This window comes from Macaca nemestrina, chromosome 15 (genome assembly GCF_043159975.1).
Source record: "Macaca nemestrina isolate mMacNem1 chromosome 15, mMacNem.hap1, whole genome shotgun sequence".
NCBI lineage: Eukaryota > Metazoa > Chordata > Mammalia > Primates > Cercopithecidae > Macaca > Macaca nemestrina.
The window spans coordinates 31828997-31850093 of NC_092139.1; the positions used below are offsets into that span (position 1 = coordinate 31828997).

Consider the following 21097-nt stretch of genomic DNA (forward strand, 5'->3'; position numbering starts at 1 on the left):
TGAGGTGTGGGGCCCTGCCACCTACCCGTTCAGCCATCTCTTGGGATCCCTCGAAGGCTCCCCAAGAGCCATTCCAGTGGCACAGAATCCACCCTGCCTACCCCCCACCCTTCCTCAGCCAGCAAAGGCCTAGGGAGGGAAGGAAGGGACCTCAAGCTGCTGGGTCTTCTACCCTCCACCGCCCCCACCCCAGGCCTCACATGGAGAGGGCTGTGTTCCTGGAGACAGGGACTCTGGGCACACTTGGGGGAGGGGCGTGAACTCCACCCCCACCTACCAAGGCTCGGTATCCCCAGAATTCCAGAGCTTTGTCCCCTTTCCGAGGCTGGTCCAGATGACAGCAACGAGAAATGCACGCATTCATTCAGTCCACTGCAGGCGTTTGTGAGGCACCCACTGTCTGCTAGATGTTGGGGAGATCGCAGTAAATAAAAGAAACAAACTCCGCTGCCCGAAGGAGCCAGGATTCCATTCCAGTGGAAATGCAATGCAATTTAAAACTTTCTCGTAGCCACATTCTTTGAAAGGTAAAAAGAAACAGGTGAAATTAATTATAATAGTCTAGTGTATTTACCCCCATCAAATCCAAAATATTCTCTTTTAACATATAACCAACAGAAACTTATGAATGGGGTTTACTCTCTTTTTCTCATGCTAAGTTTTCAAAATCTGCTTACAGCACACCAAGATTTGGACTTGTCACATTTCAGGCAATCGCCTTGTGTGGCTATTGGCTGTCGTGTTGGACAGCACAGCTCTGAAAGGGACAAATAAGCACATAATACAGTAAGTTGGGGCCAGGCGCGGTGGCTCACGCCTGTAATCCCAGCACTTTGGGAGGCCAAGGCGGGTGGATCACCTGAGGTCGGGAGTTTGAGACCAGCCTGGCCAACATGGTGAAACCCCATCTCTACTAAAAATATAAAAATTAGCCAGGTGCGGTGGCTCATGCCTGTAATGCCAGCACTTTGGGAGGCCAAGGCGGGTGAATCACCTAAGGTCAGGAGTTCGAGACCAGACTGACCAACATGGTGAAACTCAGTCTCTACAAAAAATATAAAAATTAGCTGGGCGTGGTGGTGGTTGCCTGTAGTCCCAGCTATTTGGGAGGCTGAGGCAGGAGAATGGTGTGAACCCGGGAGGTGGAGCTTGCAGTGAGCCAAGATCGCACCACTGCACTCCAGCCTGGGTGACAGTGCAAGACTCCATCTCAAAAAAAAAAAAAAAAAAAAAAAATATATATATATATATACACACACACACGTGTATATATGTGTGTGTGTGTGTGTGTATATATATATAAGTAGGCATAGTGGTGCACACTTTTAATCCCACCTACATGGGAGGCTGAGGCAGGAGAATCGCTTGAACCTGGAGGCGGAGGTTGTAACAAGCCAAGATTGCCTCACTGCACTCCACCCTGGGCGACAGAGTGAGACTCCATCTCAGAAAAAATACGGTAAGTAAGAAGCTAACGACAAAAATAAAGCAGGGAAGTGGCTCAGGAGTGTGGGGAGTGGGTGCCATTTTCAATAGGGCGGTCAGGAAGGCCTCGTATTGGATCAGGGGTGACTTTTGACCCGAAGGAGAAGAGGGAAGGAGTCAGATGGCTGTCTGGAAAGAGCCTGCTGACCAGAGGGACCCCCACACAAAGGCCTAGGGTGGTGTTCCAGGAACAGCAGTGGGGCCATGTGACTGGAGGTGGGTAACAGAAAAGGGGCCAACGATGTGTGATGAGGCCTTGGAACCTACTGTATGGATTTACTGACTTTGGCTTTCGTTGGCAATTCCTCTGAAGGCACCAGCTCAGGCATCCCTTCCTCCAGGAAGCCTTCATGAGCCCCAAGCTGCATGACGTATCACCTCTGAGCTCCCACATTCCCCTGGGATTTCCTCTCTCAGAATCTGTGACATGCCAAGCTGTCACTGTGTCTGTGGCTCTGTGAGTCTGTGGGTTTGTCTTCTGCGTGGGCCCCTGAACCTCTGCCTGCTGAGATGGAGAAGAAGGACGACATTTGCCTTGTTTACCTCAATCATCTCTAAAGCCCTCACCCTACAATGTTCATGCTGATGACTTTAGGCCCTGGGCCAGGTTACTCAACCACACCACACTTTTTAAAAAAATAAACTTTTTACTAAAATCTAAAACATGTACACAAAAAGGGGCACAGATCACAAGTATACAGTGTGATGAATTTTTACAAATGGAGCCCTCTCAAAGCCCTCTTTGTGTCCCCTCCAGGTCACTGCCCACCTGGGGGTGACCACTGTCCTGACTGCTAACCCAGTGCTGAGTCCAGCATGTTCCTGGGGGTCACTAAGTGCAATTGCAGTGTGCTGTACGTGCACGGCTTTCTCGCTCCCATTGTGTGAGGCAGTGACTGGGTCTTCTTTGCTGTGTGCTACTCCACTGTGTGAATCCCCACAGTGTGTTTATCCATTCTCATGTCCAGAGGCGCCTGGGCTTTCCAGGTGTTGGCTATTATGAATGAAGCTGCTATGAACACTCTTGTTGGTGGACTTTTTTTTTCTTTTTTGAGACAGTGTCTTGCTCTGTCACCCAGGCTGGAGTGCAGTGGTGTGATCTCAGCTCACTGCAACCTCCTCCTCCTGGGCTCAAGCGATTGTCCTGCCTCAGCCTCCCGAGTAGCTGGGACTACAGGCACACGCCGCCACACCCAGCTACTTTTTGTATTTTTCATAGAGGCAGAGTTTCGCTATGTTGGCCAGGCTGGTCTTGAACTCCTGACCTCAAGTGATCCTCCCACCTCAGCCTCCCAAAGTGCTGGGAATACAGGCGTGAGCCACCACACTCAGCTTGGGCATATGTTTTTATTCTTCATTTATTTTGGGTAAATAACAAGGAGCGGAATTGCCGGAGCACAGCATGCATGTGCATGTTTAGACATACTCTCTATGGCTATGGTTCCCCCAAGCATTATGCCATTGCACATGGTCACTGCTGCTACTCCACAGCCTCATCTGTGCTGGGCATCCCCAATGTTTTTAAGGCATTTGTTTGAAGGAAGAGGAAATAAATGCTAACACTAGCATTTATTGAGCACATACCGTGCATAAGGCACCTGCTGTATGTGAGCACATCTAGTCATCACAAAGACCCAGTGAGGTCAGTGCTGTTATTATTTCCTCTTCTTACACTCAAAGAGCCAAGGCTTGGCAAGGGTAAGCAGCTTGCTGGATGTCACACAGTAGTCCAGCCAGCCCGTCTAACACCCATTGTCTTAATCACTGCCCAGCCGAGCCTCCTGGAAGAGAGGAAAATGCTACCTAGTTTCTAGCCTGCCTCATTTCTTCTCCTCCTTCCTGATCCCCACACCACAGGGGACTCTGACGCCCCCATAAGCTCCCCAGGCATCCCTATATCCCCTCATGCACCAAAGCTGGGTCAGGGATTGGGCCTTCCCACAGGAAGGGATTCATTAAAATGCATATCTCTTGGCCTCACCTTTGGCAACCCTGACTCCACTGACAAGCACCTAGGGGGATGTTTAACAAGCCCCCAAGGCAATGCGATGTGCAGTGCTTTTGAGATCCCTGGTGAGGGTGATGGGGAGCCAGGGAAGGGATTAAGCAGGGGAGGGACTGGATGAGGAGAAATACCCTGGGGCACTAGTTCCTAGAGTGAAGGTTCTGGAGTCAAAATTTCTGGGTCCAAATTCTGGCTCTGTCACTCACAATTGAGTGACTTAACTCACAGAGCCACAGTTCTCCCATCTGCAAGATGGGCTCATATTAAAGGTGGCCACCCTCACCTAATTGGTATGGCCGTGAGGACAGGTATCCTAGAAACGAACTTTAGGGCATCAAGGGAGGGGGGCCAAGGGTGCAGATGGTGGTGAGATCCCTGGGAGGCCTCCCCATGCTACTCGAGCTGAGAGTGGGCTGAGAAGGGAGAATGCAAGGTAGGTGGGGACTGGCATGAACACAGGTGCGGAGAACGTTGTGTGGTCTTCATTTTCCTAGCGTGATGCTGTCTGGCAAGTCCCTGGGGGTCAATAGCTGTGAGCCCAGGACCGAAGACCTGGCTCTGCCCTTTTCTCACTCTGTGGGCTTGAGCCTCAGTTTCTTGAAAGAAGGACACTGCATTCCACTGCTGAGTGTGGTGTGAAGGAGCGAGGAAGAGACTTGGACTCAGGAAGATAGGGTTCAAGCCCAGCTCCACGTGTGCCACGAGTCCTTGGGCAAGTCATTTCATCTCTCTGGGCCTCCACTTCCTTATCTGGGGTTGGAGGAGTCTGGGAGGGGAGCAGTGCCCAGCACACTGCTTATCACTGCCTCCCCAGGGAGTGGGGTCATGGAGTAGGGCTCCCTTGCTGATCCAGCCCACATTTTCTGCTCGGGGTGAATCTGGAGGAACTGACCACTCAAAGACTGTTGACGTCAGATTAGAGGTCAGAGCATCTAACTCCTTCCTCACTGTAAAGATCAATAAACTGAGATTCAGAGAGGAGCTGTGGCTTGTTTAAGGCCACACAGTACCGAAGGCCTGGCAAGAAGCCGGGTCTTCAAACCCTAACAGCTTGTGCCCTGGCTTCCCCATCAGCACACTGAGCCTGGAGAGGGTGGCAGCAAGACTTTAGGGAGCCATATGTATGCTGTGGGAACATCCAAAAGTGGGGTTGGGGGTGGAGGGGTGTCTCTGGCATGCCCAGGGCCAAGCATCAGCAGCCCATGGATTACCCGGCATCTGCACCTGCCAGGCCTCCCTTAAGGCTGCCATTGTCCCAGAGCTGGGGAGATGATGAGTAACAGGATTAGAGCTCAGGGTGAGGGACAAGGGGACTGCCCTGGCATCTGGGACGAGGCAAGAGGGGCCCTCCCTCCTCTGTGGCATGGGCCTGGCCCAGGCTGGGACAGGGTGTACCTGCCAGGGCCCCATGGCTAGGTTAGCACTGACCTAATCAGGCCTCTGGCTACACCACACCACCCACAGACACATGTATGTGCCCAGACACAGACCCACTCACAAAGACGCCCCCAATCTTCCACATCCAGAGCCTCACCCCAGGAAGACAGACATTCTCACACACACACACACACACACACACACACACACACACACACACCCCAGCAGACATATGGACACACGTAGCCACCATCCCCATAATTTCCAAGGCCAGGGCACCAGCTGATCATAGGAGGCCCATGATACATTTTTTCCCTGAAGTTATACGTTTTTTTTTGAGACGGAGTCTTGCTCTGTCACCCAGGCTGGAGTGCAGTGGCGTGATCTTGGCTCACTGCAGCCTCCGCCTCCCGGGTTCAAGTGATTCTCCTGTCTCAGCCTCCTGAGTAGCTGGGATTACATGCGCGCACCACCAAGCCCGGCTAATTTTTGGATTTTTAGTAGAGACGGGGTTTCACGGTGTTGGCCAGGATGGTCTCGATTTCCTGACCTCCTGATCTGCCCGCCTCAGCCTCCCAAAATGCTGGGATTACAGGCTTGAGCCACCGCGCCCAGCCTAGATTTTTTAAAAAGACATTCTAGCAAGTGACACTGATTTGCGGGCTTAGAAGTCCTTTGCGGGAACTCGCAGTGCGCATGCGCGGGGCTGGTGGGTGCGCGCACAACTCCTGGTTGCCTGGACGCGACCCAAGGCAGAGATGTCATGGCTGTACCCCTGTGGCCTGCTGCCCACCTCCTCTTCGACGTGGACGGCCTGCTTCTGGATACTGAACGACTCCGTTCAGTGGTGTTTCAAGACATATGTGATTGCCATGAAAAGGAATACACCTGGGATGTGAAGTCCCTGGTTATGGGTAAGAAGGCGTTGGAGGTGGCACAGGTGGTCGTGGACGTCCTGCGGCTCCTGGTGTCCAAGGAGGAGCTGCTGGAAGAAAAGCAAGCCAGGCCGAGGGACGTGTTCCCCACCGTGGCGCTCATGCCAGGGGCTGAGAAACTCATCCTCCACCTGCGGAAACACAATATCCCCTTCGCCTTGGCCACCAACTCAGAGTCCGCATCCTTCGAGGTGAAGACAAGCAGGCACAAGGAACTCTTCAGCCTGTTCCATCACATCGTGCTGGGAGACGACTCGAAGTGAAGAGCTGCAAGCCCGACCCTGCCATATTCCTGGCTTGTGCCAGGAGGTTCTCTCCACCTCCTCCTGTGGAGGAGTGCCTTGTCTTTGAAGATGCACACAAACCTCCACTCTTGGCCCTGCCTCTCCACAGACCCTCCCGCCAGGTCACCTCATCCACAGGCCATTCATACACTGATACGTGCACTGGTTCAGGGCCACATGGTTACCTGCCCACACGCCAACACAGAAACACTTGTGCACAGCTCTCTGACTCAAAAACCCACCCGTGACTAACATCTGTTGAGCACTTACTGTGTGCCAGGACTGTGCTAAGCACCTTTTATGATTTCACTCATGTGATCCTCACAACTCTGCTGAGGTTGGTCTGAGGTTGGTACTGTCATCGTTCTCATTTTACAGGTGAGGAAACGAAGGCTCAGATTGGTGATGTGACTTGCCCAGGACACGCAGCAAAGAGGAGGCAGAGGCAGGATTTGAACCCAGGCAAGCTGGCTTCACAGCCTGAATTCCAATCCCAGCTCTGCCTCCTGACTTGCCAGGTGGCCTAAGCCAGTCATTCCACCTCTCTGAGCCTCAATCTCATCAGTGCAATGGGGACAGTTCCCACCCCCGTCAACTGCTGTGAGGATTAAAGAAGGTGACACAGGGAAGGCTTCTGGGGTAACAGGTTCCAAGTGAATAGAGCCATCTTTAAGCTGCCAAGATTTTGCACATAGCTAAGGTAGGAAGAGCTTTGCCACTTGCTAAACTGTAAGACCTTGGACAAGGGAGTTGGCCTCTCTGTGCCTCAATTTCCTCATCTGTAAGGTGGGGATGACACTTGCCCTCCACCCATAGAGTTATTGTGTAGATTAAATGAGATGGTGTAAGTAAAGCCCTGGGCATGGCATTGAACAGTACTCAGTATGTGCTCAAGAACTCCCCCAAGCTGTGACCAGCTGCCCTCCAGATCCCAAGCTGGTCTTAGACCCCAAAGCCCACCAAAGGGAAAGAATAGCCACACACAGATTTGTCACTTAAAAAAATAAAGAGATCGAAGCACCAGATATTTGTAAGAGCCTTTCTCCTGTTTATTGGCAAGGCTCCAGCCCGGACCTGATCCATTCCTCCTTGTCAAAGGAAGCAGCCACAAGTGGTAGGGCGCCAGGCCCACCTGGCTCCAATCAGGGGGGCTCCTCCATGGGGTGCAGGCGGTTGGTGGTAAGCAGGCAGCTGGCAGGGAAGTCCTGCCATGGTCAGCCAAGCTTCAAGTCCAGCATCAGGGCATTCTGACAAAAGGCAAAGGGGTAGGCGAGCAATGACCAGGGACCACCTAGGCCCAGGGATGGAATGGAACTGGGCCTCTTGCCAGGACATGGAAACCAGTGTGGCGTTTAAGCAAAGGTTGAAGTAGACTTCCCTTGTGACCCTGGGGAGGTCTCTTCACCTCTCTTACTCTCAATTTTCTCAACTGTTAAGTGAGGACAAGCACCCCCACCTCCCAGAGCAGAGAGATCAAATAAGAAAAATGTACATTTACCACTCCAAGCTCAAAGGCTGGCATGCAATGCAAAGCTAATATTTATTGAGTACTTACTATGTGCCTTTAGGTAAATTATCTCAATGAAGCATAATAACAGCTCTATGAGGACAATATCTGTATTATCATCTCCATTTTAAGCACCGGAAAATGGAGACACAGAGAGAGGTGAAGTAATTGGCCCAAGATGGCAGAACAAGAAAGCAGCAGAGTCCAAGTATCCTTCTATGGAATCCTTGGTCAAGGAGGGTTCTAGGTTTTAAAGGGCAGGATTATACTGATGGCCACCTGCCCTCCCAGGCTCTACCCCTTCCAGTTTGAGAGAGGTAGCCTCTTGCTCATCACTCATTGGCTGACAGTGTTGATTGACATGACCTTCCCCAGCCCCTCCTCTCACCTCCACTACATCCAGCTCAGCCAGGTTGTAATTCATGGCCAGAAAGTCCGGGAGCGGGAGCCCCACTTGGAGCACATCTGAGAAATAGAGTAAGAGTCATATCAGTCTGACTGCTGTGCAGTTGATTAAAGAGTGGCAGCCTGGGGTAGGGATAGTGGGAAATAGTGCAGTGATTGATTCATGATGCCTGCCAGCTGTACAGGCAAAGAGCTAATAAGCCTGATTTGCCATGTATTTACATCCCAGGTCAAGATGTAGGGTTATGATACGGGGCCGCGTCAGAGCCCAAATTGTGGGAGAGACATTTGTCTTCAGACAGGTGACATTAAGACTATATTCACTTCAAAGATTCAGCAATTATCTTCTACCCCCTTTTAGCTTCCCCCATCTGGAGCCAGTGATAGGGCTTTGAGACCACCCAGGTGGCATCCCTTCTTGCTTAAAGTGCTTCTTGGCACCATGGTCCAAAGCCTTTTGGAGCCCTCACCATTGACAACTGGGATGTAGGCTTCTTCGAGATAGTCGGTGATGAAGCCAGTTAATTCCTTCTCCTGGAGAGAGGAAGAAAGAGAAAATATCCACATTCCATTCAGTCCAGTAGCATTCAACAGATCTTTTCGGTCCTCTCTGGCTAGGCCTGGGGACCACGGAAGTGAATATTAGACACCAAATGGTTTGTCCAGCTGGCATCAAAACTGGGCCTGGCCTTGGCTCTGTTTGGGTAGACCCATGCCCATCACCTCTGCTTAGTACCTATGACATGTGGGGCTTTGGCCCATGGTGCAGGAACAGGAAAACTCAGGATACAAGAGGTGGCTTTGTGGACCCCACTCCTGATCCTATAGAAACTCAGTAGCTTTGATGAGTCACTCACTTACCACCTCTCTATAGCTGAGTTTCCCCATCTTTGAAAGTGAACTGTAATCACACCTGCTCCCAGGTGAGGGTTTCCATGAGGATTAAAAGAGGTTGGATAAAGCATACGATTGCAAAGTAAGTGATGGCGGTGTTGGCACCTACTGGCGTCAGGTTCTGTGTTGGGCCCTGAGGCTACAGAGACTAATAAAAATAACAGCTTGGCCAACCAAGGCCAACCCAGGCTGCCACTATTCATGACAATGTTTTTAAAACCAATCCAGGGAGATGTCCAGATTCTATCCAGAAAAGGAAACAGGGATTCAGAGAGGCTAAGGGACTTTTCTGAGCTCACATGGCAAGTCAGGTGCGCCAGGCCTCACAGTGGCCTTGCTCTGTTCATCTGCCTCCATTTCAGGGCCTCGGCCCTGCAGTTCCAAGGGAGAATAGGCCCAGTCTTGTCCTCACGCTGGACCAGGCAAGAGCACTTGGGACACTTACATTGAAGTTGCCAATCGATGAGGACTTCCGGGACAAGCTCAGTAATCTGTGGGGGAGTGGGGAAGCAAGCCAGGTGGGGAGGGGAAAGAACCGTCAGAGCCAGTGGCCCTGGCCCTGGAGAAGGGGGTCCCAAGCACCCCAATGCCTCCCTGATGCAGGAGTTCCCTCTACAGTCTTCAGACCAGGTGCTCCTGAGTCTGCTTGCCTGCTGCCTGTGATGGGACACTCACCACCTTTCATTACAGCACATGATTTCTCAAAGCTCAAACCGGTAGACTGGTTGTGACTCTTCCCTCTGGGACCCCCATTTGTGTCTATTGCTCCTGCCCAAGGCCAGCTATGCAGAGGTTTACAGCCCAACTGGGCAGTCTCAGGTCCCTGCAGGACACAGAGCAGGAGCCCTTCCCCCGACCCCCTCCCCTGCACAATCTCCAGGAGGCACTAACATATGTTGGCACCAGAACAGGCCATGTGATGACCATCTGGTGGCTCTGTCCTTCTGTTCTGTATTCCAGTAACACATCCTCCATTTTCCACTCTGATTCCAAGTCATTCAGACGGACTGAACCCAAAGTCCCTTGGGTGAGTCTATGACCCAGGCCTGGCCAATCAGAGCATATTCCATCTCTCAGTCAAGTGACTGGCTTAGAGTTGGTCATGTGACCCAAACTACATCCAAGCCTTGGTAATTTTGTCAGAACCACTGGACAAGAGGCTTCGCTTGCCAGGGTCACTCTGCCACCCTGAGGGGAGAAGTGCCTGAGAATTTCCAACAAAGTGGGTAGCAAAGTCAAGAGGAAGAGGGAGATAGATTCTCAAGGAGTTTGTTTGTGTGCCTGGATCCAACCACACCTGAAGGCAGACCTACCCCTAAAGTTAGGCCAGGTGTGGTGGCTCACGCCTATCATCCCAGCACTTTGGGAGGCCAAGGCAGGCGGATCATGAGGTCAAGAGATCGAGACCATCCTGGCTAACATGGTGAAACCCTGTCTCTACTAAAAATACAAAAAATTAGCCAGGCGTGGTGGTAGACGCTTGTAGTCCCAGCAACTCTGGAGGCTGAGGCAGGAGAATGGCGTGAACCGGGAGGTGGAGCTTGCAGTGAGCTGAGATTGCACCACTGCACTCCAGCCTGGACGACACAGCGAGACTCCATCTCAAAAGAAAAAAAGAAAAAAGAAAGAACTACCCCTAAAGTTTTCAATTATATGAGCAAGGGATTCCCTTTGGGGTTTAAGCCAGTTAAAGTTGGAATTCTCTCTCTTGCAACTGAAGGAATCCCGACAGAATGAATCCTGAGGTGCTTCATTATTAAGGCAAGTACAAGAATTAATAGGGACTGAATGTTAAGCTAAGATGTTTGTAGTACCCTCCTCCCAAAGCATAAGAATAAAATAGGATAATGAATATAATGTATGCAGCCAGTGCCTCACATGTAGAGAGAGCTCCGTAAATAAATGTTAGCTGCTATTAGTATAAGGAAAGGCTTTGTGGAGGAGGTGGCATTTGAGCTGGACCCTGACTCTCAGGTGACATTGGAATGGCATGGGTAAAGGCTTACTAATGGAAAAGGGGGCGTGATGACCAGATTCACTGTAAAAGAGCCTAGGGGAAGAGTGAGGGTAGAGGTGAAAGAACTTGAGAAGGGCCTTGAGTACCAGGCTAAGATTTGGGAAAAGATTATGCAGACAATGGGGAGCCATTGAGGGTTCTAGAGCAGGAAGAGTAACTAGAGCAGCCTCGTAGTTGGGGGTGTGCTGGGTGGATCAGCCCGGTAGTGTGGGGTGTGCTGGAGCAGAAGGCCAAATGTGAAGGTAACAGGGATGCCAGCATGGGGCAGCAGGGTCCTACCTGTCCAAAGAGGTGGCCATCTGCAGCCGGTTCTCACGCACTGAGTACTGGACTTTCAGATTGAAGTGCTGACATGGTGGGGAGGAAGCAGGGAAAAGGCAGTGTGTTCCCCACCATCAGGGCTGGCAAAGCCAGAGATGATCACCCTCCCAGCACCACCACAACTGCCAAGACAAAGCAGGGGATCTTCTCTCTGTCCGTCCTCAGGAACTGAACCCAGCCATCTCCCCATAGCCCCAGCCCAGGCTTCTCATCCCTCCCTGTCCTGAGCCAGGGCAGCACCCCCCAAAATACCTGGCACCGTCAGTAGGTCCCTGCACACATCATACTATTGATCCGGGTCTTTGCACATGCTGGAAACTCTGCCTGGGGTGTCCTCTGTCCCCAGTTTCCCTGGTAAGACTCTTTGTCCCCAACCCTTCTCTGGCAAGCTCCTACTCAACCTTCAAAACATAGCTCAGCTATCACCTCCTCTTGGAAGCCCTTTGTGATTTCCCCAAATTGGATTTGGGATCTCCCTAGGCACCCATAGTCCCTTCAGCGCACCCTTCACTGCCTTTGTAGTTGCTGAAGAATGTTGCAGGGAGGAAAGAGAAAGGAAGGACTAAGCCACTGACCCTCCATTTGCTGGGCTTTCCAGCCATTCAAAGGTTCAATGGCAGAGTCAAGGATCAGACATAATCAAAATTAACTGAGAACCCTCTGATCCATGACTTGGCTATCAACTAAAAATCCCATCTCCAGCCTTGAATATCCAAGCGGTTGGGAATAAACGGGGAAGGGAACGATTTCCCTCACCACTTCTAGGAGAAAGACGGACATTGGAGCCTTGCCCCTCTGCCAAGCTGCGAACATCTCCAGGGTGCCGTGGAAGTGTAGCAGGCTCTTGCCTGTCTTCATTGTGACCTTGGGAGGCTTCTTTATCTTGATCTGGGTTGTCAAGGGCGTTGACTTGGGATAAGCTACAGACACCTACAGAAGCCAGAACACTTCACTCAGGGCCAGTCCTTAGACTGGTGGCTTCAGTTGAAATAAGGGCTCCCTCAAGACATGGGTAATTTCTACCTTGGACACAGGAAGTACAACATGCAAAGGCCAGGATGTGTCTATCAGGAAATAAAAGAAACAAAATACACAATCTGGCTATTCTCTAATGGACATAGAAAGTACAATGCACAAAAGTAGAGCTGTTTTCTACGTTGGACTCAAAAAGTACTTTATGAAGAAGAAAAGATGTTTCAACGTTGGACAAGGAACATGTGGCGTGAGAAGCTGTCTCCCAAGTCCCACTGGAGGACAGACTGGAGGACAATAGGGCAGGACAGGGTGCAGTGGTGATGGGGAGGTGGGGCACTCACTTCAGGAATGAAGCCAGCCAGTGTCTCGGTGGTTTGTGGGGGCAGCTCACCAATCTACAAAATAAAAGCCAAGGTTAGGGTTGCTGGAGTCCTCCCTGGCCCATCCTAACAAACATCTCCACTGACGTAATAAAGCGTACCCTTTGAGGCTCCCTTCATCACAATACTTACCACTCTGGGTTTAACTAAATATTGTGCTTTCTGGGTAGCCCAGGTGATGACTTACACATTTCAGTGCTCATAACTCTTAGCACAAGGTCAAATGCTGAGAAAATGTTGTTGAATGAAAATGCAGGAAGATAGATGGGAGAGTGGTAGATGTGATGGGTAAAGGGGATGGGTAGATCTATTTGGAGATGAATAGACAGATGAATGGGGAAATGGATAAACAGATAAGTGGGTAAATGGGTGGGAGGATGATGAATGGATGGATGGGTAGGTGGAAATCTAGGGAAGAATACATGGATGGATGATGTGTGGATGGAAAGATGGGTGGTGGATGAATGAAAGGAATGGTGGATAGGAGGATAGGTGGATGGGAAGATGGTGGAGTAGAATGATAAATGGATGAGAAAATAGATGAATGGACTGATGGGTGGGAGGATGGATGAGAAGGTACATGGATGAATGGTAAACAGATGGTTGGGAAGATGAATGGATAGATCAGTGGGGAAAGAATGGACAGGTGGGTGGATGGTTGGATAGATGGATGGCTGAATGAGTGGATGAGTAGGAGGATGGATAAGGTAAAGTTGGGTGGATGTAGTGGTGTCTGGGTGGTAAAAGGCAGGTACATACATTCATTCATTCAACAGTATCAGACTTTGATACTGGTGGATGGATGGCCAAGATATTAGAGATGCAGGTTGATAAACGGTTGGTTGTACGGACAGATGGATGTACAGATGAGTAGATGGTAGTTATATGGACAGAGGGATGGTGGGTAGTGAGATGAACTGCTGAGAGAAACTCAAAGCAGTCCTGCATCTTCCAGTCCTAGTGTTGCCCACAAGGCCAGGATAATTTTCATAATAGAAAAACTAGGCAGGGACTGCATTGTAATGGACAGAGGCAGATGGGATGGGGAACTGAACAGCTCACCATCGTATCCTGGACATTCACATGAAAGGACTTCTGCAGAAGGGCAAGCTCTGTGGAAAGGAGGGTGTCTGGGAGCAGCAGCTGCGACGAACCTTCAGCATGACCCTTGGGGAACACGAGGGCCTCCCCGGCATCAGCAAGCTTGATGGGTTTGCCGTTTTGCTGCTGCACCACAGGCTGTGGGGCAGCGGGAGAGAGACACTCAGCCTTGGCCAAGAGGGACGGTGGCCAGGAGTGTCTCAGTCCTCTGAGCAAATGGGGCTCCAGCCAAACCCAAAGTCAGCAAATCAATAAATGTTTTTAATAGAACCACAACGGGCTACAGTGGGCCAACCCTCCCAGTGTACAGGTGGGTAGACTGAGGCCTGGGAGGATAAGGGAGTCGGTCACTAAACCACTGGCACTTTCTCCTAGCACTGCTTTGGTAGCCTCAGTTGCTCTGAGTGGTTGGGGCCTTCATTTATTCAGAACATGATTTCTGCCTTGTTCTCAAAAGAAAGAGGCAGGCGGAAATGGACACGGAGCATGTAAGAACCCTGCTGGAGGAAGACTTCACAGGGAGGTGATGTCTTAGCATTTTACTTCGCATTCCTGGAAGATGCATCTCACCCCTTCACCTGGAGCTCTGGAGATCTGGGTGAGGGCCCAATTCTGACACCAACTCGCTGCAGAACCCTAGCCCAGTCCTACCCTCCCGCTAGGCCTCAGTGTTCCCATCTGTACAATGGCAGGGTACAACTGGGTGAGCCACTCACTAGGAGAAGCAAACAGCCTAGCGGGCAACATGAGTGTGAAGTCAGCAGCCTCAGAAGCCAGCTGGGGCACTGAAGGTTCACATTTAGAGCAGAAAGAGGAAGAGGCCCAGGGCCCACAAACACACTCATGGCATTGACCTCCAGGGCTTGAGGGGCCTCCCTCCCTCCACAACCCTAGTCCAGCCACCTGTCCTGGCAGAAGCAGCACCCACTACCCAGACCAGTGAGCCTGAGACCCCAGCCCCCAGGTGGCCCCTGTCGCTTACACTGAAGTCCAGTTGGATGTAGCTGGCTGTGATGGCCGGTGTGGATGTCAGGACATATTTGATGGTGCCCATCTGGCCCACGGGCATGGGGTCTGTGTGAAAAGGAGGTTCCACTAAAAGAGGCACCAACCCCAGGAACAGCCCAGAGAAGCTGGCACCAGCCAGCGGCTACCTACGCCTGTCCCTCCATGTGACTCAAGGCAAATTGCTTAGCACCTCTGGGCCTCTGTAACTTCATCTGTAGAATGGAGGCCATGGTGCCTGGCCTGGAAAATCACATCACTCAGCCAGCACAGAGCTTGAGAGTTCACCAAGGGCCGTCACTGCTTGGACCTTGCAACAGACTGGCATGGTCAGGATTATCAGCTCTATTTCACAGCTGAGCAAACTGAGGCTGAGAAGAGTGAAGTGACTTTTCCCAGTCCACAGTGCTGGGGACATGAATGAGTTTTCTTCAGTCCCAGTCACGGAGGTTTCCTCTCTCCCACATTGGGACCCCAAAATGATGGAGGCAGTATATCCCCTCAGCAAAGGTGATTCAGGCATTACCACCAGCGGGATTACTATATAGGCATGAGGCTTGTGGATGAGCAGAGAAGGGCTGCTGTCTCTGGAGTCTTGTGGGGCTTGGGATGCAATATTGGATAGGGAGATGAGAGAAAAGGAACCCAGATTCCCTGAGGACTTCAGGCTTCCCATTGGGACAGTGGGGGGTTGAACATCATGACCTCAAGCCTCCTCTAGTCCCAAGGCTGGGCTGGAAGCAGGCACTCGGATGGGGAATGGGACATAAAAGCCATCTATCCTGATGTCCCCAGGTAGGGGCAAGGTGTGAGCAGGGCTACACTCACCACTGAGGTTGGTCCACTTCCTGTTCACATACACCAGGACCGCATCGATGGCAGGACACATCTGGAAGCAGAGAAGGCACTGGGCTGAGAGGGTCCCTGCATGGAGAGCCTCCACACAGCTGAATGGTACTCCATGGGGCATCCCAAGAGCCCTGGTGGGATAGGAACTGGTGAGAAAACTGAGGTCCCAAGTCCCACAGAAAGTCAATGGCAGACCCCGGACTAGAGTGCAGATCTGTTGACCAAATCAAAGTCTGCAAAAATTAGCAGGGACTCTTTCCCTGGGACTGGACATCAAAGCAGGGTTGGCAAGCTGTGCATGCAGGCTGTCATTTTCTCCTCCCCTGTTCATGGCAGACATCACTAGATGATTGTGGCACTTTCTTCCACTGAGCCAGCCACAGTCTCAGAACACTTCCCAGCCACTATCAGCCAATCAAGGTCAGCACCAAACATGAAATGCATTTGCCAGCCCTTGCCTAGGCAGTCCCAGCAACGAGGGGTGGTGGCTTTCTCTGGGCCACTCACCAGCCCAGGGAGGACCTTGTGCAGTGTGCTGTCCAGGAACTTGTTGACCACCTTGGGCAGCATGCTAGATGGACACAGGCAACAAGGATAGGTGAGCAGGTGCACCAGGGCAGGAGTTTAGGCACAGGATATGAAGGGGCATGGTTAAGGAGGCTCCATGGCTCAGGAAGTCATATACTGGGGGGTATAGCAATATGGACCAGCCTTCCTCCCCAGCCACAGAGCCCCTCACTTGCTAGGCAGGTTGGTCTTCACGCTGACCAGGATGACCTCACAGCCCTCACTCTTGAACACAGGGAGGCCAGTCTCCTCATCCCGCAGAAGCTGGTTGGTGGCTGTGATGTTCAGGGCCACAATGATCTCCATGTTCCCTCCCATGAAGCTGGAGGACAGAGCAGGCAGGCACCATGGGCATCTCTGCCATGGTGTCCACTCTCCCTGCCTTCTCTTTGCTCACAATCTCAGCAGCTGAGAGGGGGAAAGGGTAGGAGACCACTCCTACAAGACAGAAAAGGGGCTGGGACCTGCCCCAGGTTACACAACCAGCTTTTCTCCCTCCCTGCTTGTTTCGGTGAACCCCTACACATCCTTTAAATTCTGCTTTGGGGTCATTGCCTCCCCAAAACCTTTTCTGACCATCCCCCACCACTGCTCAATGCTTCTTCTGCCCTAGACCAGTCACTCAGTCTGTGATTGTGCTTAGGTTTGGTTCCTGACAAAGGTAGGGACCAAGTCTACATCATCCCAGATTACAACACTCAGATGGTACACAGTAGGCACTCAATAAATGCGCATATAAGGATGAGACAGGAAGGCTGTTCTCCCCACTGTCCCTCCCCTGCCACACTCACCTCTTGCCAGTGATGGTCATGCCTGTGGACACACATTGGAAGATGCCCACTCCAGGTACAAAGTTCAGTGTGATGACGGGCAGCTGGACATCCTTCACCTTCAAACTGGGAGGGACGGGCAGCCACACCAGTAAGATCTGAGCAGGCAAGACCCAGGACCTCCACCCACTTCTCCATCACTTTACTGGGAGGTCTTTCCATAACCCCAGCCCCCCATCCCATGTCACGGGGGTAAGCCTGCCTCATGGGGCCATTATGAAATGCAAACAAAAGGCTGGACATGAGTCAATTTGTATATAGAAAGTACTCATTATATGGGAGGTGGGACACATGGCTGACTCTGTGTGACCTTGGGCTGTGTCATTTCCTTATGTGGGCCTCAATTTCCCCATCAACAAAATGGGAGGTTTGCTTAGATCAGGGTTTCTCAAAAGTGGCACTATCCATGTTTTGGGCAGGATAATTCTTTGTCATGAGGCTGATTTGTTCATTATTGGATGTCTAATAGCATCTCTGACCTCAGCACACTAAATGCCAGTAGCATTCCCCCAGTCCCCACAACTTGTGACAACCAAAAATGTCTCTGGACATTGTCAAATGTCCTATTGGAGGCAAAATCACCCCTGGTTGAGAACCACCAGTTGAGATCCAGGGTAACAAAATATGTAGCACACATACCCCAACTTGCCCATTCTGAGCTCTTGGCAGACATTGCTGGTTGATCACAGTCCTAGTTCCTGCTGAGTGCAGATAGTGCCTCAGAGCCCTCCCAAGTGCATCGTTTCAGGCAGCCCCTACTGATCAATCCCTCATGGCACTGGCAGAGGAACCAATTTCCTCTTGTCATTAGATGATTGTTGACACCTTTCCAGCTCTACCATTTGAGGACGTTTTCATTTAATTTCATGTACATTCAGTGAGCTCATGTTGCATGCAGAGTTGAAATTTGACTTTCCAACTCATTTCCTCCTCAAAATTACCCTGCTCACTACAGGGCAGAAATTTTCCCCAGTGAATGGCTGAGGAGGTCCAGGCACAGGCAGGAGCAGCGACCTACCCAAGGCCACACAGCAAGACAGCACAAGGCAGGGAAGAGACCCCACGTCCCTCACCAGCTCCCTCACCTGGCCTCCTGAGATCTTGGGCACAGCATTCCCCACCACCCTCTGCCCTAACCACCACCCTCCAGCTCCCCTCACCCCCAACTTACTTGGTGATGCCCTTGATAGGCTTCATCCCTGGCTGTTTCTTGCCTGCCTCAGCTGCCATCTTCTCCAGGATATGACTCTCATCCATGGCGCTCTGGACCTCTGGAGTGGAGACACTTAGTTGGAGAGATTATCCCTGGGCCAGTCTCTCAGGCATCCCAGGCCACTCACAGTCATTGTGCCCCACCCTGGGCTGGACGATGGCAGAGACCCAGAGATGAGTCCCACCGTGCCCCAGCCTAATGGGGGAAGATGGAGTCACCAGGAACGACAGTAACAAGCTGTAGGAGCCACACGAGCATTTAGGCAGGAAGAGAAGAGCTGGGGAAGGCTTCCAGGAGGAAGCGACAGATCAGTTGGTCCTTGAAGGGGGAATAGTAATCTTCGGCAGGAAGCAAAGGGATAAAAGGTATCAGTCTGGGCAGAGGGCGCAGCAAAGTGCAAAGGTGGTTGGGAAAGAAGATGGCACAGTGGGAGGAAGAGGACAGATTCAGCATGGCTGGAGGGTGAGGACAGACATGACAGAGAAGCTGGAGCAGTTTGCAGGGGGCATGAAGTGAACCTCTTGAACCCTAGGGTATTGATTTTGTCCTGTGGACCAGCCACTCCCAGGCCTAGGTCACACAGCAAGTTGTTGCTGGGATTTGACCCTTGTCTGTCACTCCCACAGCCCACTTGTGGCTAAACACCCCTGCCATCAGGGCCAAGGAGAGACTCCAAGGGAGCAGGATTTCCAGCTCTGCCTCTAACTTGCAGAGGGAGCATGGGAAAATCATCCCATTTTCTCTGGTCCTTGGTTTCTCCCCTCTGTAAAGTGGGAAAATAATAATAACTCTTGCTTATAAGTTTACTTTGAGCTCACAGGATGCCCCAGGATGTGCAACCATGAGCAGCGACTACCTACCATCTACCCCAAGCACCGCCTCCCAGCCGCACGCCCGGGCCCACAATCTCACCGCGGTTCATGATGTCCATGCCCAACCGCAGCAGTGCCCCAGGGTCAGCTCGCGCGTGGGTCAGCAGGCCGCAGAGTGCCAGGCACAGGATCCGCAGCATGGCGCCACCTGTGCCGAGGGGCCTGAATTGGGTGCAGCCCACCAGACCAGACCCTGGCTCCCTAGGGGACCTCCTGTCTCTGAGCAGATTGAGCCCCCTGGATGTTTCTGGGGTCCAAGAGGCTTTGGACTCCAGCCAGTTCAGCAAACATAAGCACTGCCCTCTCCCAAGGGATTGAGGAACCCCCAGATTAAACAGAGGGCCTCTGGAGCCACGCCCAGGTAGCTCATTTCCCTCTGTAAGCCTCAGTTTCCCCATGGGCATGATGTGTTCTGACCAGCCTGCAAGATGGGGTTAGAGGAAGGTTCAACTGCAGTTTTTCATGGGTTCAAGGGCAGCTCAATGCTGGAGCCACAGAGAGAATTCCAGACCTTCCCTGAGCCCCACACTATGTTGTGGGAGTGGGGAGTCCTGTGTTCCCACCCTGATCCTACAGCCAGTGCCCCACCCCGACCTCTTCCAGCTCAGCTCACTTCCATGTGGAACTCAGAAAGCTCAACTCTGAGCTCTGAAAGGCCCCTTGAGACATCGCCTCCCCGATAGAGAAACCGAGGCACAGACATTAGGTATCATGGCCAGTGAACAGTGAACTGAGTAAGGACCTCCCACCCCAGACCTTTTCAGGTTCCCAGGAAAGTCCTATCCGAACCTTGGGCCCGTAGAAATCTCTCCCTCTTACTTACCAAGACCTGAAACTCTCCCAACCAGGGACCAAGCGTATATTTCAGTTTTGAGCTTTGGCTGAAAAGAATGAAGGCAGGGCCCCTGGGAGCAGGGCCTGTTTCCACCCAGAGAGGGGAGGTTCCGGCCAGACTCTCTTGCTCTCAGCAGGCTAAGTCACTGAGGGCTCCCCTAATGCACAAACTGAGATGGGCCCTTACCATGGGCCTGCCTTCCCAGTCTGAGCCGATGCCTGCATTCATTCACTCATTCACTCATTCATTCATTCACTCACTCATTCACTCATTCATTCATTCACTCATTCACTCATTCATTCACTCATTCACTCATTCATTCATTCACTCATTCACTCATTCATTCATTCACTCATTCACTCATTCATTCATTCACTCATTCATTCATTTGGCTCACATATATTGAGTGTCTTCTATGTGCCAAGCAGACTGGGCTTGTCTTTTTTGTCTCTGTGGCAGAGACAGCCCTGCTCCTCCTAAATCCTAAAGTCCGGCGGCGAATGAGAAGCAATAGCGTGGGATGTGGGATAAAGGGGTCAGGAACAGACCCTCTACGGAGGAGACATTTAGGCTGAGACCTGAGGGATGAAAAGGAACTTAAGTATCAAGAAGCGTTCAAGCCAATAGTCAATATTCACTACATGGAAGATATATCTGGGTTTAAAATGATCCACAGTAGCGCTTCTCAACCCCCGTGAATGCACAGGTGTGTGCCATGACATATGCTGATGTCCCTGCACACCCCATGTCAAATCTTTTTGAAAATCATCCCCAAAGGGGCTGTGAAATTCTGAGCCAGGCAACAGAGCTGGGAGGGGCTTGGTGAAGGTCTCCTCCAGCCCCAGTCTCATCTCACAGATGGGGTGACTGAGCCTCACCAGTCTCCCATCCCCAGGCCAGAACTGATGCCAGGCGTTATGGTCACTCGGTGCAGGCTTGTTTTTTTTTTTTTTTTTTTTGCCCTCTCAGAATAAGTGGCTTCAGGTAATGTGGTCATGCAGGTGTCTCTGGGACAAATGGCTAATGCTAGGGTTTTGTTTCTGAATGTGCATGTCCTAAGCTGTCCCTCCCTTTTAGAATGCCTTCCCTCCATCCATCTATCACCGGCTCAACCCTCAAGTCCTAATTTCAGCCCTTGCCTTATCTACCACGAAGCTTCCCTCAACCCCTTACTGCCCCTGTCCTCAAAAATCACAAATTAAACCTGACCGTGCAAATAATCCACCCTGACTGTGATGAG

General features: G+C 51.5%; 1 protein-coding gene and 1 pseudogene across 1 annotated transcript; one reads left to right on the forward strand and one right to left on the reverse strand.

Moving 5' to 3' along the window:
- Positions 1-5588: 5588 nt before the first annotated feature.
- On the forward strand, positions 5589-6334 carry LOC105496520 (pseudouridine-5'-phosphatase pseudogene; annotated as a pseudogene).
- An 804-nt stretch (positions 6335-7138) lies between these two features.
- LOC105496200 (BPI fold containing family B member 6) lies at positions 7139-19218 on the reverse strand. Its single transcript, XM_011766385.2, has 15 exons — positions 19066-19218; positions 18109-18208; positions 16899-17003; positions 16280-16429; positions 16048-16111; positions 15520-15580; positions 14669-14760; positions 13648-13824; positions 12547-12600; positions 11987-12160; positions 11189-11256; positions 9338-9383; positions 8469-8532; positions 7982-8058; positions 7139-7333 (listed from the first exon to the last, which is right to left on the reverse strand). The coding sequence occupies exons 1-15, from the start codon at positions 19160-19162 to the stop codon at positions 7301-7303; spliced, it is 1362 nt and encodes a 453-aa protein (XP_011764687.2). The 5' UTR covers positions 19163-19218; the 3' UTR covers positions 7139-7300.
- Positions 19219-21097: the final 1879 nt, after the last annotated feature.